At 36.7% G+C, this 12,511-nt stretch overlaps 1 protein-coding gene across 2 annotated transcripts; it reads left to right on the forward strand.

Moving 5' to 3' along the window:
* Positions 1 to 33: 33 nt before the first annotated feature.
* LOC116808484 (fibrinogen-like protein 1-like protein) lies at positions 34 to 12,283 on the forward strand. Of its 2 annotated transcripts, none has more exons than XM_032748813.3 (3): positions 34 to 56; positions 8,869 to 9,053; positions 10,506 to 12,283. In XM_032748813.3, exons 2-3 carry the CDS (start codon positions 8,906 to 8,908, stop codon positions 11,204 to 11,206), a joined length of 849 nt encoding a protein of 282 aa, XP_032604704.3. In that variant the 5' UTR covers positions 34 to 56; positions 8,869 to 8,905; the 3' UTR covers positions 11,207 to 12,283. The 2 variants fall into 2 exon arrangements, with proteins under 2 accessions (XP_032604704.3, XP_041572612.2); XM_041716678.2 differs by lacking the exon at positions 34 to 56 and adding an exon at positions 6,945 to 7,094.
* The last annotated feature ends 228 nt before the right edge of the window (positions 12,284 to 12,511 follow it).

The raw sequence follows: 12,511 nt of genomic DNA on the forward strand, positions 1-12,511 counted from the left end.
TCAGCAATACTCCAGTATCCAGGAAAGGGCATTTAGCCAACCAGACTGACGCAAAGGTAAATAAGAATTTAAACCATAACATTGTGATCTATGCATGAACTTGCCTTATTTTCTAAATTCTATAGTATGTTTTAAGAACTATCTTGTTAAAGTGGTATTGCAGGTTTTCTAGTCTGTACAACTTCTTGGACTGTAGGTTCATTACACCATAGTTCCTTAAAATCTTTCAGTAGTCATTGAGCAATCTGACTAATTCTTATAATATGATCTCAACCTCTCTCCTGGGGAGAGCTGTGGGCAGTAAAATGTGTTGTTTTGACAGATTTTTTTTTTTTGCTCCCACCCTATCCACCCCCTGTGTATTATTCATGTTGCTATCAATTTTCCTCAAACAGTAGGATCAAGAAACTAAGTCACATACTTGGTGTGAGACAGTGAAATCTGTGATAAACATAATTTCCAGGAGAGATTGAGTCTACAGTCATTTGCAAAGAAACATGTTAGAGAGGTGGGATATATGTGTTTTGGTTTGGTTTTTCAGTTTGGTTCTTTTCCTTGGGCTCACCATCAGACTAAGAATGTACTTTGTTTACTTAAAGCCTACCTTATGTTGTGAATCATTCTTTTCATGGTTCTTTCAAGCCCCCCTCCGTTTTGTTTTGTTTTTTTTAAGCAATGCTACTGAGCTGTGAGGTTGCTAAAGAGCAACAGAAGTCACAGAATTTCTCTTTAGAAATGAGATGGTTGCCATGGCAATGCTTCCACCTGCTTCTTGTCCCAGTTGAGAAAATAATTTTTAGAATCCTATATTACAAGGTTAAGCTATAATGTTTAAAACTAAATCATATAGCTAATTGATTTAAAATTAAGATCATCACATTGCTTTTTCAATATATTTGGACTGATAATACTCTGAAATTCTTGCCTCAAATATTTGTACAGGTACTTCCCAAATAATTTTTTCTATTTGTTCAAGTACTTGAGGCAAAACTGGTGTGTTCAGATGGAAAATATTTTCAACTTACCGATTTTAGTAGATGTGGTTTTGTAGTAGAAATTATCCTGAAAGCTGACTGCTACCTAGATAGGTAGTGTTTAAAATATGACTCTGAGTTTGATTCATACTTTGCAATATGCCAAATCTGGATCAGATCTGAAATGCTAAATACTTTTAAAGTTTATTTTCTCTGAAGTCCAGACAGTTGATGAAGTGTTGGTTGTTTTGGCGGTCTCTTGTCAACCTCACTTGGAGCGGGATTATCACCAACATCAGTTCAGTCATATTGTGTCTAGCCAGTATTAAAAATCTCCAAGTACAGAGGTACCACAACCTGTCTGGGAAACCTTTTCCCCTGTTCCCTGCTCCTGGTGAACAAGCTTTCCCAAGTGTCTAGGTTGAATCTCCAAGTCACAGGTTGTGGCCACTGGACTGTGTTGTTGTTAGACTATGGGATTAATCATGCTAAAAGCCTGGTGAGATTTGGGTGAATAGTGACATGCAGAGGAGCCCTAGTCAGCATAATCACTGAAAATGGAAGGGACAGACTTCTCTGCTCCTAAGGTTATCAAAGGAAAATTATTAGACCATTGTACCTGGTGTGAAACCCAAATAAAAAGTTCCAGAGCTCCTGGCACAGTGATGTACTGCCTACAGGGGATTTGCAATGGGATGCAGGGGAAAGGGCACTATGCAACTGTTTAAAAATTATTATGGGATTATCTAGAACTTTCTATGAACTGTTTAGTGAAAGGACCAAAGGTCAGAAAAAGAGGGATCCATGTAGCAAGGAAGAACAAACTTGGTTTGATTTCTTTTTTCACCAGTTTTTGCTGGCTGCTTTTCATCACCTTATCATCCCCTGTTTTTTGGGTTTTGGTTTTTTTTTGTTCTCTTATTTTCTGTGTTTTGTAAGATATCTTACTCTTCTTTATTTTGCTTAGCTTTCCCCCCTTTTTAAAAGATAGGCCCAATGAAATCCTCTGGGACCTCTATTACTTCTAAAATGTAAATGTTTCAGAGAGGACTTTTGTTAGATCGTAAGGTACATACACAATTTTATCTGTCCTCGTGACTTTGAAAATACTTAACTACTTCAGATTTTTGGAGATGTTTTTCACATAATCTGGCCTTCAGTCCTACTCCTTCATTAAAATTAATTTTATTAAGTATCTGATCACTGCTTATGAAGTGCAACAAAAAAATCTGTGCCATTTGCCCTTCTCTCTCCCTCATAAAATAATGGGGTTTTGGGTTTAACTTCTTTTTACATCCAATCTATTTACAGAATATTTGTTGCATTTTTATGTCCCTTGATAGTGGTAAACTTTTTAATCTTAGCCTTTAATTTTATCATGATCAGTTATTGTGTTATCCCTATACAGTACTCTTAGGATTTGTCCTTTGACTCCCCTTGCTTACACAACTTCATTCTGACTTTCAGATTTTAAAATAACTTTTTAGCCAGATCTTTTGCGGTCTTACTATGGTTCCTGTCTTTCTTCATGAGAAATAATTTGTCATTTCATCTTCACTATAATACGTTTCATTAACTGCCAGCCTGCTCAAAGAGCCTGTCTCTTTCAGACTCTTAGCAAGAGAGAAGATGGTTGCCTAAGTTTATTAGTCTGCCTTTTATTTTTTAATATCTATTGTCCTCACAATGCTGCACATACTTTTCCTCAGAATCACAAATTCTACTATCTTAAGACAGGTGTCACCTAACTGGCATTGCATGCAAGTTATCTCCAACAGTTTTCACCTGCAGTGTTCATATCTGGCAATTGTTACCACCTTTAGAATAAAAAAAAAAATCAGTTACTGGATGTTTCCTATCAAACTGTTTTTCAAAGCAACCTGAGTAATTTATGTTTTTCATTACCACCAGTCCTAACTGTCACCTAATCAAACAGTTATTTTCCAGTGTCTTCCTTGTTGATGGTTTTGCTTGTATTTTTTAAGTTAGATCAGTGTTTTTGTTGAAAGATAACCCTCTTTAATTCTGTTAAGTTTCTACACCCTTGGAATTTAGTCTTGGGTTCAGCAGGAAGATACGAAGAATATGTTTTTAGTATTTACTTGAGTTCTTAAAATATTTTTGTAAGAAATCTCAATAAGTTTGCTGAATATTTGAAAAGTCAAATGTTTCTAAGAGTGTAGCATTTGTTCTGTTTTATATTCAGTCAGAAAATATACTTTGGTTCAATCCCCAAATAATGGTTCATCTCACAAATACTGAATATGTAAAAAGAGATTTAAAATTTGTATTGAAAATAGCCTTATGTGCAATGTGTTTCAGCAGTTAATAACTGCTTTCTGCATTGTCAGACAAAACACACACTTCATACACCAATGCCAGCTCGTAAGTTCAAGAACAAGCGAAAGCTGTTATGAACATTTTTTTTCTTACTGATCCTATACAAAGACACCAAAGTGCATTTAGCCAAGGCTGCAAAGCAATTCAAAATCACTCAAGGCTGCAGAAGTATTTCTATGGCCTGATTTTGTTGTTTGGTGGGGCTTTGTTTGTTTGTTAATTTGTTTTCCCAAAGCAATCACTTGTGCTGTGTGCCTATGAAACTTCTTTCAGGAAAGATACTAACATACTTTGTTATGTATTTATGTGTTTTGTCATGTTAGAACTTTGTCTCTTGTATTCCTCAGTATACTGAACAACTTTCTAGCATGTAATTTTGCCTGCTTCTGGCAACCGTACAGCTGTATGGATATAAATCACCTATGGCAAGCCTTTTGAAGGTCCTGGGTGTGAAAGTTGCCAGCCTGTGCCAAAGCCTTTCCCATAATGACAGATTCCGTCTTGGGCACAACGATCATGAAATGATGGATTTTTAAATTATTGGAAAGGAAGGAGGGGGGTCAGCAGAACTGTCTTGGGCTTCCAGAGAGCTTGGCCCCCATCCTGAAGTGCAAAGAAGTACAGAAAGGCAGAACATTCTCCAAGAGTGAAATCTTAGGTGCAAAACCAAGCTGTGCCATGTGCCAAATGTGGTGAGGAAGAGTGGCCTAGCTGAACAGAGAACTTGGACAGGAACTCAGAAAAGATTTTATGACCTTTGGAAGAAAGCGCAGGAAGCTCAGAACTACAAAGATAATGTGTGCTTATGGGGAATGCAATTAGAAGGGTCAAAACACAACCAAGATTTAATCTGACTACTGCCCTAAAAGACAATAGAAATGTTTCTCTAAATGCATAACCAGCAAAAGGACGGCTAAGGATAATCTCCATTCTTTATTGGATGCAGAGGTAAACAGTGACTAAGGACAAGGAAAACATGAGGTGCTTAACACTTAAAGTGATTAACAGCAAGACCAGTCATTCTCAAGCCACTCATCCCTGTGAATTGGAAGACAGGAATGAGGAGCAGAATGAAGTCACTACAATCCAAGGGGAATTGCTCAGTGGCCTGCTCTGCCACTTATTCACACTCAGGTCTATGGGGTCAGGTGGGAGCTGGTGGAACTGCTCAGAGTCATTTTCCTCCATTTACCAGCAGTCCTGGCTAACCAGGAAGGATAGGGGAAATGCAACACCTGACTACAGGACTGGAAGGAGGATCTAGGAACGGCAGGCCTGTCATCCTGACCTTGGTGCTGGGGAAGCTTATGGAGCAGAACATCCTGATGGCACTCAGGACAACCAGGGTATCAGGCCCACACAGCATGGGTTTGTGAAAAACTGTGACCAATTGGGTCTCCCATGACAAGGTGTCCCACTCAAATGGATTAGGGAAAGACTGTGGATGTTTTCTACCTGGACCTTAGTCAAGCCTTTGATGTTGTTTCCCACAGCATTCTCCTGGAGAGACTGGATTCCTATGGCTTGGACGGGTGCACTTATCTCCGAGTAAGAAAGTGGCCCAATACATGGCCCAGAGCATGGGGGCGACCGGTCACCTGGACTGCTCCCCAGGGCTCAGGTTTGGAGCCAGTCCTGTTTAATGTCTTTATCAATGATTTGGATAAGGGCATCAAATGCACCCTCAGTCAGTTTGCACACAACAAGCTGGGTGGAAGTGTTGATCTGCTGGAGGGCAGGAAGGTTCTGCAGAGGGATTTGAACAGGCTGGATCCATGTGCCATATGGATATGAAGAATGCGTAAAGAATATTTATACACAGGAGAGCTTAAATTGGAAAAATTCAAATGAATGTTTGTCAGTTAAAGCTCAGCAGAATCAGAAGAATAATTAAAACTTCAGCATACTGTAGAGTAGGCATATGTGGTCACTGGGCTAGGAAACGAAGTATCTTAATTAACATGGGTAAAACAAGTCATTGTAGCAATATTTTATTTTGAAATCTGTATATTACCAAACCATACATATGTAAAGTACTCTGACCTTAAGATCATGATTTACTTTCTAAAAAATTATTCTCAGAATCAAGAGCAGAGAGAGAGATGCAAAGATTTTAATTGTTTTTCAAAGTTTGCATCTTCAAAAATAGATTCCTTTCTGAGCATGAGTGAATGAATGCTGGTGCCCTTCTCTTTTCTAATTAAACACTTCCCACTTCACTTCTGCTCTGCCAGCTCAGATGAAAGTTTGGAAATCAACAAAGAAGCAAACAGCAAGAAAGTAAAGAAAAATGGAAAGATGGGATAGGAGATAAACAGTGATGAAATATATGGGAATTAAAGGCATCAAAGTTGCACCCCAATTTATATTAGGGTGATGAGAGACCACTAGGGTCAATGGTGCTTTTCAGAGTGTATCTATATGGACAGAATGGAAAGGTACCTTCCCCCACCTTTTCTTAGCATACTATTTCAGAAAGATCTGTATATGTTCAAAGTAATTTTATATTTCATAAGTTATCATATAGTATTTTCATGCCTTAGACAAGGCTTGTAATACTTGATACCAGCCATAAATTAGATATTGTCAAAAACACAAATATCAGAAATTCCCTGAGCTTCATAATGCTAAAAAAAAGCAGAGAATAAGTTTTCTTAAACTTTTCCCTGTAGCTCCACTACTGATCAGTGTCATGGAGAAGATACTGTTTTGACTCTCTGTGGACATCCTCATATGTAATAGGTTGCTTGTACTTTAAAATGGAAGAGAAAGATCACTGAGTTTTAAATGTTACAAGCAAATATTTCCTAAGACATTTGCTGTGGATATTGATTTAATTGTACGTGAAATACAAATCCTCACTGAAGATGAATTATTGAAGAACAGAAATTATGACTTGATATGAATTTTGAAGTAGAGCTTGCGCAGGTCTTAAATGTTCCATCAATTTTAATTGTGATTTGTTTCAAGGACAGAATCTGATCAAAGCAGGTTGCAGGGTGGATAAGGGAGCTCAAAAACTTAAGTGCTGTCTAATCTTTGAAAGGGTAAGTGTAGATTAAACATTACCTCAAGGTTGTGCAGACAGACAGTAGAACTTTCAGATACATAGTTGCATAGCAATAATTAATTTATTTAGTTCATTATTAGTTTAGTTTTGATCTGAGTTAATGTTAACTGACTCTTGATAATCCACATAAACTAAAATAGAAACCTGTTGACCAGCCTGTTCTGCTTTTGTTTGCTGTATTTTTAGAACTCTCAGACACTGCTTCTGATTCATGCACATTAAAACATGAAGTAATACTGTGGTTTACAGTTGGATTGTTCCTAATACTTACAAATCAAGTAATCTCTGTGCAATTTAAATGTGACTACATTTCAGTAGAGCTTTGACTTAATTCATCTATGCAAAATGGCATAGTAAATTTTAGCATCTGCCTGTGTCTATTTAAGCAACATAAATAATTTACTGAACTAAAACTTCTTCATGGTTCTTCATCACTATTGGTTAGTAAAGGAAATTAATTTAATTACTATGTCATTTTAATCATTATGGAAGAACTTTGTACTTTATAATTCATACATACTCTATTGCAAGTATATGTCAGAGCAAGGTCCAGTAGATTAAGCAGAGTGTGAAATAAGGAATAAGCAATTTTGCTGCATTTGAGATAGCACATTGGACCTGATTTATTCACCTGGACTTAAGTAGCAGGCAAAGTACAACTGTAGAGGGTGAGCCCATTCGTGTTCTTTTCCAGTCTTCACTTGAAAGAGGTAAGGTGTCTGCCCAGTGCTGTGTTCCTTGTGTGCTTTCTTAATAATTTTTAATACAAATTCCTATTCTGGAATTAAATTTATCTTTAAATCAATTTTCAACATTTATGCATAAATATAAGTGAATAAAAAAGGTTGACTCATTCAAAAATACTAAAAGAAAACCAAAACAGTTAAAAAAATAACTCCAGATACAATTTCAAATTTCATGAAAATCAGAATTTGGGCTTGTGGATTAGGGTTTGATTTAAAGTAATTTATAATTTAATACTTCATAATAGCAACAATAATCAAAGCTTTCAGGGAAAATGATACATGACAGTAGAAAATACAAGTATAGCAGAATTTAAATGCTTAAAGGGAAGCACTGTGCGAAATTTCATGGAAGGTAATTTTCCAGTTTATTATGATCCCAACATCAAGTGACCAACTTTGCATAAAATGGCAAGTTATATTTTAATAGTAAATCATAGTTATTACTGAATAGTTTTAGGCAGAATAGAAAATTCTGGTTTGCTGGCATTGTGTATGGTAGGCACAAAAATTAACTGTCAAACCTGAACTTTATTACAATGTTTTATCTTGGACATTTTTTTAAAAATGTGCTGAATTTTTTTCACTCTGGAAAACTCTATGCTGAATCTGCTGCTAGGTCATTAGATTTATAAGGAATGTGGCTTTGTTGCAACATAAGCCACTGTGGAGAAGGTACTGGCCTCTGCAGACTCTGTGCTGACACTGGCAGGAAATAATCCCTGACCAAAGAGCTTTCTTGCTGGATCTATTTTCTGCCTTCAGCAAATCCACTGTGGGGAGCCCAGCCCTTCAGGAAAAAAAAAAAAAAAAAAAAAAAAAAAAAAAAGGCATTAAAAGAGTTTGGTTTGAGTCTAAGTAAATATATCCTTTGAGAGTATAGGAAACATGAGAATCTGGGATTTGCCAAAGTGAGGACCCAAGGATTTAGTCCAGTAATAGCCTAAGTCTTCTACTGAATGTACTGAATGAAGTATTAATGTACCCCAAAATGTGGATAAAATGAGGATCAAAGCTGTTTCAGTTTACTGAACTGAATTGAATATTGTTGAACTCAATTGAATATTGAATATTGAATATTTGTTGGTTTTTAAGAGGCTAAAGAAAAGTTCTTTTGCTTTGTTTACTGAACTTTTAAAAAAAATCTAATTGAAACCTGTGACCTGTTATTTCAAGCTGTAGATAGCAATTCACAAAATAGTATAGCCCATGTTAAGTGAGTTCTCCAGTGCATGGAAACCTTTTCAGCACTAGGAGAGCCATGTCTCTGAGTACTGTTTGAGCTACTGACAGTCAGCAGAGCTAATGTTACTTTTTCTGTCCCGTCAACCACTCATGTCTCTATTTCACTAAAGTCTAGATTCAGGGAATAAGAAAAATTCACCTCTGATAATTAAAAGTAGTGCTTTTTCTTTTGTCATTACATTACTCTTTATGGCTTTTTGGCACACTCAAAATAGCATTATGCTTTATTGCCTAACATGGCACAAGGTGACAGGTGAGAGATGTTCTGAGTGTCTCAGCACAGCAGTCTATGTCAGAGAAACGATTGATTTGTCAGAAATGAGGTCTGAGGCATCAGGAAAGGAGATGTCCTTCAAAGATGGGAGAAGCCAACTTTGACAGAGGCTTACTGTATTGAAGATTGGTATTCCAAAACCTTTCTCCTTCTGCACTTTCGTACTAGAAGTCATAAATAAGTCACAAATATTGCCATTTTCAGCTCCAATCTCTGTTACAGTTCTGTATTGCTGCAGGAGGACTGACGCAGAAGGAAGATGCCACTGAGGAGCTCAGCAGGATTCATGCTGCTCTTGCTCTCTCAGTGCACTGTGTCCCTGGGCACCGGAGAGGCAGTGGTCCTGGCTAATGCCCACCTCCTCCCCCAGAGGGACTATGAGAGACTGGGAAACGCCAATGAAAAAGGTACTCATGATGACAGTGAGTGATTTGGAAGTGTCCTGTGTTTTACTTTATTGCTTTGCTGTAACATTTTCAGCCAACATATAATAAAGCTAGCCCTGGAAGAATAATTTGCAATATGAACATGTCCTGCCACAAAGTCCTGAACCTGTCTATAGAAGCTGGTCTACTGAGAAGGGCAACCGTGAGGGTCACTGTGTGTATTGCTGGCTTGGACATCACCATATATATTACTTAAATAATCCTTCTATAATATCATGGCATCACATTTGGAGTCAGGTAGGCTGTGTCTACCAGGAAAATGTAATTTTTACTGAATTTTTCTCACTGAGATAATAAAATTGTCAAGTTATTATTAAATACAAATTACAAATATTTCACAGTCTAATGATATAAGGACATGCCTTTCAACTCTATGGAGAAGTGAATGATTTCAATTGATAAACATATTTCTGAGTAACAGAACAATGAATACCATCCTTCTCTACGAAAGGAACTCTCTCTCTATAAGTTCATACATATGTAAATGTATATCTATATAAATTTTGTTGTGGCTCTTAAGAAACTACAGAATCAATTGTAACCAATTGTAAAATTCAGAGCATTTTTTCACAGTCTCAGAGATGCTTGATATTATACTACAGCAAGAAGTTACCTTATAAAGATGTTACATTTAAAAAACCCCAGCAAATATTTTAGCCCAATAGAGAGCATCAACCCAAGCCTTATATGCTACTTTTGTTACCCTCTGAGTCTACTGGATAAGCAACAAAATGGAAAAGCAGTTTCACCTGTCTTCCTGATACTGGTATTGAGCACTGAACAGAATTGTAGTTCTACCTGCAATTCCATAAAATTTAGCCTGGAGTTTGAATGAAAAGAACTAATTCTAAGAAAATCCTCAGATGTTTATAAGCTTTATATTGACAGGAAATATGATTTAATATCTCCCCTTTATCAATGAACACATGGCATACATTTCAGAATTAACACAAGGATGTTAGAGGTGCCTGAAGTATAAATTGGTTCAAGAGAAATTACTTTGTTCATTGAGGAAAAGACTAGGTCTAGTTATTATACTTAATTGTCCTACAGATGGCACAGGGAATTGCAGCTTGCTGACTACTCAGTCTGGAAGAACACTGGTGGAAAAGGAATGATCTGCATATAGTTTTTGGCTTTTCAATCATATTTCTGTCATAAATACAAAATCATACTTCTGTTGTATGACAGAGTAACAAACCATTTTCTGAATTTCTGAAAATTTCCTGCATGTTCCTCCTGGAAATCTTCCCCCTTTAGCTGAATAAATGGCCATCAGCTGCAATGAAGTCAGTCAGCTTCCAGTCTGAAGAGAGTCATTCAGTCACTCTAAAGGACAGAAATCAATTTCTGAAATTTACTGTTTGAACAGAACTTACTTTTCTTGTGTGGCTTTTTTTTTTTTTTACTCAGACTATCCAAGGGATTGTTTTGAGATTTTACAGCATTCCAAAGGAAATTCCAGAGATGGCCTTTACATCATCCAACCAAAAGAGGAACCAATTGTTGTCTTTTGTAACATGCAGGATGGTGGCTGGACAGTAATCCAGCACATTACAGCCAACAGCACTGTTGACTTTGACAGGACTTGGCAGGACTACAAATATGGATTTGGCTCGGTTCATGAGAACCACTGGTTAGGAAATGAATACATGCATCAGTTAACTGGCGGCTCAGTGCAATATATACTTGGAATTAAACTTGTGAATCTAAATGCTGAAGTCAAATGGGGACAGTATGAGCCATTCCTGATTGAGGGGGAAGAGTCTCATTATCGAATCAGGGTTGGTCTTTACAAAGGCAACGCCACTGATGCGCTGACCCTGGACACGGAAGCTTATCTCCATGACAACCAGAAGTTCACCACCAAGGACAGAGACAACGACAACTACTTTATGAATTGTGCTAAGCTGGAACTCAATGGCATTCCCGGGGGAGGCTGGTGGTACGACGCATGTGCTGGGGCAAATCTAAACCGCAGGAATGTGATATACTGGCAAAAAGACTGCAGCAAGCAGCACCCCTGCAAGTTTGCATGGATGATGATCAAACCCATCGAGCACCACCAGTCACCCCCTACCAAGGCCTGCCCCTGTCAGAAAGTTGAACTGTAGACAAGCCATGTGTATTTGACAGGAACATGGACTCTTTTTCAAGTGACTAGAGTGAACTCACTGACTGAGTAATTTCCCAAAGTAGCCCTGACTGGAAATTTAAATTGGGCCTCTGTAAGGGATTTATGATGACATATTGTTCAGGACTGGAACATGTCACAGTAATTTGCCAACCACACAAGTGAGAATCTGTCAGAAATTGAGGCCTTTACAACAAGATTTGAATAACCAGAAGATTTAAATAATTCACTTTATACTATTTTAGCCATAAGATAAATCTGGTATGAAATCCAGGATATGATGTCTTGTACAACATATATATGAATAAAAATGCATTTCAGAAGGTTTTGCTCTGGTGTTAATGTTCATGATTGATTGCACATCTGTAATTGCACATCTTCACATATCGTGCAGGGAGGAAATTTTCAATTAAATACCTACATTTACAAAATGCATACTGAAGAGTATTGTGTATCATAGGGCTACAACAGGCCTTTTCTTTCTAACTTAAGTGAATTTTAATATTTAAAATTGGAATTAACCTAATCTCCCATATCTTCTTTCCCCCTTCATTGACTCTTCCTTTATCTCTACTTTTTAATGATCCCATATACAGTGAAGTATTCAGTACAGGCTTTTCTTTTCTGCCTTCATTTCAGAGCACTCAGCACTTATGGGATTGTCAGATTTTCCATTTGAAGTCACTGATCCAAAGCTTACAACCCCTCTGAATTTTTCCCCCAAGAAACTCAGTTAATACATTTTAAAAAAGATCAAACTGATATTGCAATTGTTTATTTATTCCTCCATTCTTACTCTGAAGATTACTCCACTTTATTTACTATTGTTTGACTGTTACTTCTCCCTGTTCCATGCTGTGCTTCAGTTTTGGTTTTTTTTTTTAATACCACTATGAGGAGAGAATGTTGTCTTTATTTCAAATTTAATAGTTTGAATTGTTTTAGTACTCAACCTTGATATCAATTAAACAGTGCCTTTTGTCTAATTATAAAATAAAATTTAATTATAAATTATTCTGTTTTAAAACAATAAACAAAAGGATTTCAATTTTTATAACCTTGTTTTGAGACCTTGTTTTCTTTTACCAATGAGTTCCTTCACACAGTTATATATCATTGGAATAACTGAATGACAACTGAAGAGTTTTTATTGTTGCATTAACAAAATGTCAGAGTAATAATTAGATTATCAGGTGTAGTTTTTTTAGATATTTCAGTTAAGGAAAGTCCACCAACAGATGCTGTCAAATTCATGCTTTTTAATTTAAGATATTATTTATCATTT

Source organism: Taeniopygia guttata, chromosome 5 (genome assembly GCF_048771995.1).
Source record: "Taeniopygia guttata chromosome 5, bTaeGut7.mat, whole genome shotgun sequence".
NCBI lineage: Eukaryota > Metazoa > Chordata > Aves > Passeriformes > Estrildidae > Taeniopygia > Taeniopygia guttata.

Bases quoted from the DNA above. Each gene is read 5' to 3' on its own strand.
- LOC116808484 (XM_032748813.3), top strand. From the start codon at position 8,906: ATGCCACTGAGGAGCTCAGCAGGATTCATGCTGCTCTTGCTCTCTCAG. The intron at 9,054-10,505 runs GTACTCATGATG...TTTTTTACTCAG, and splicing joins GGGAAACGCCAATGAAAAAG to ACTATCCAAGGGATTGTTTT.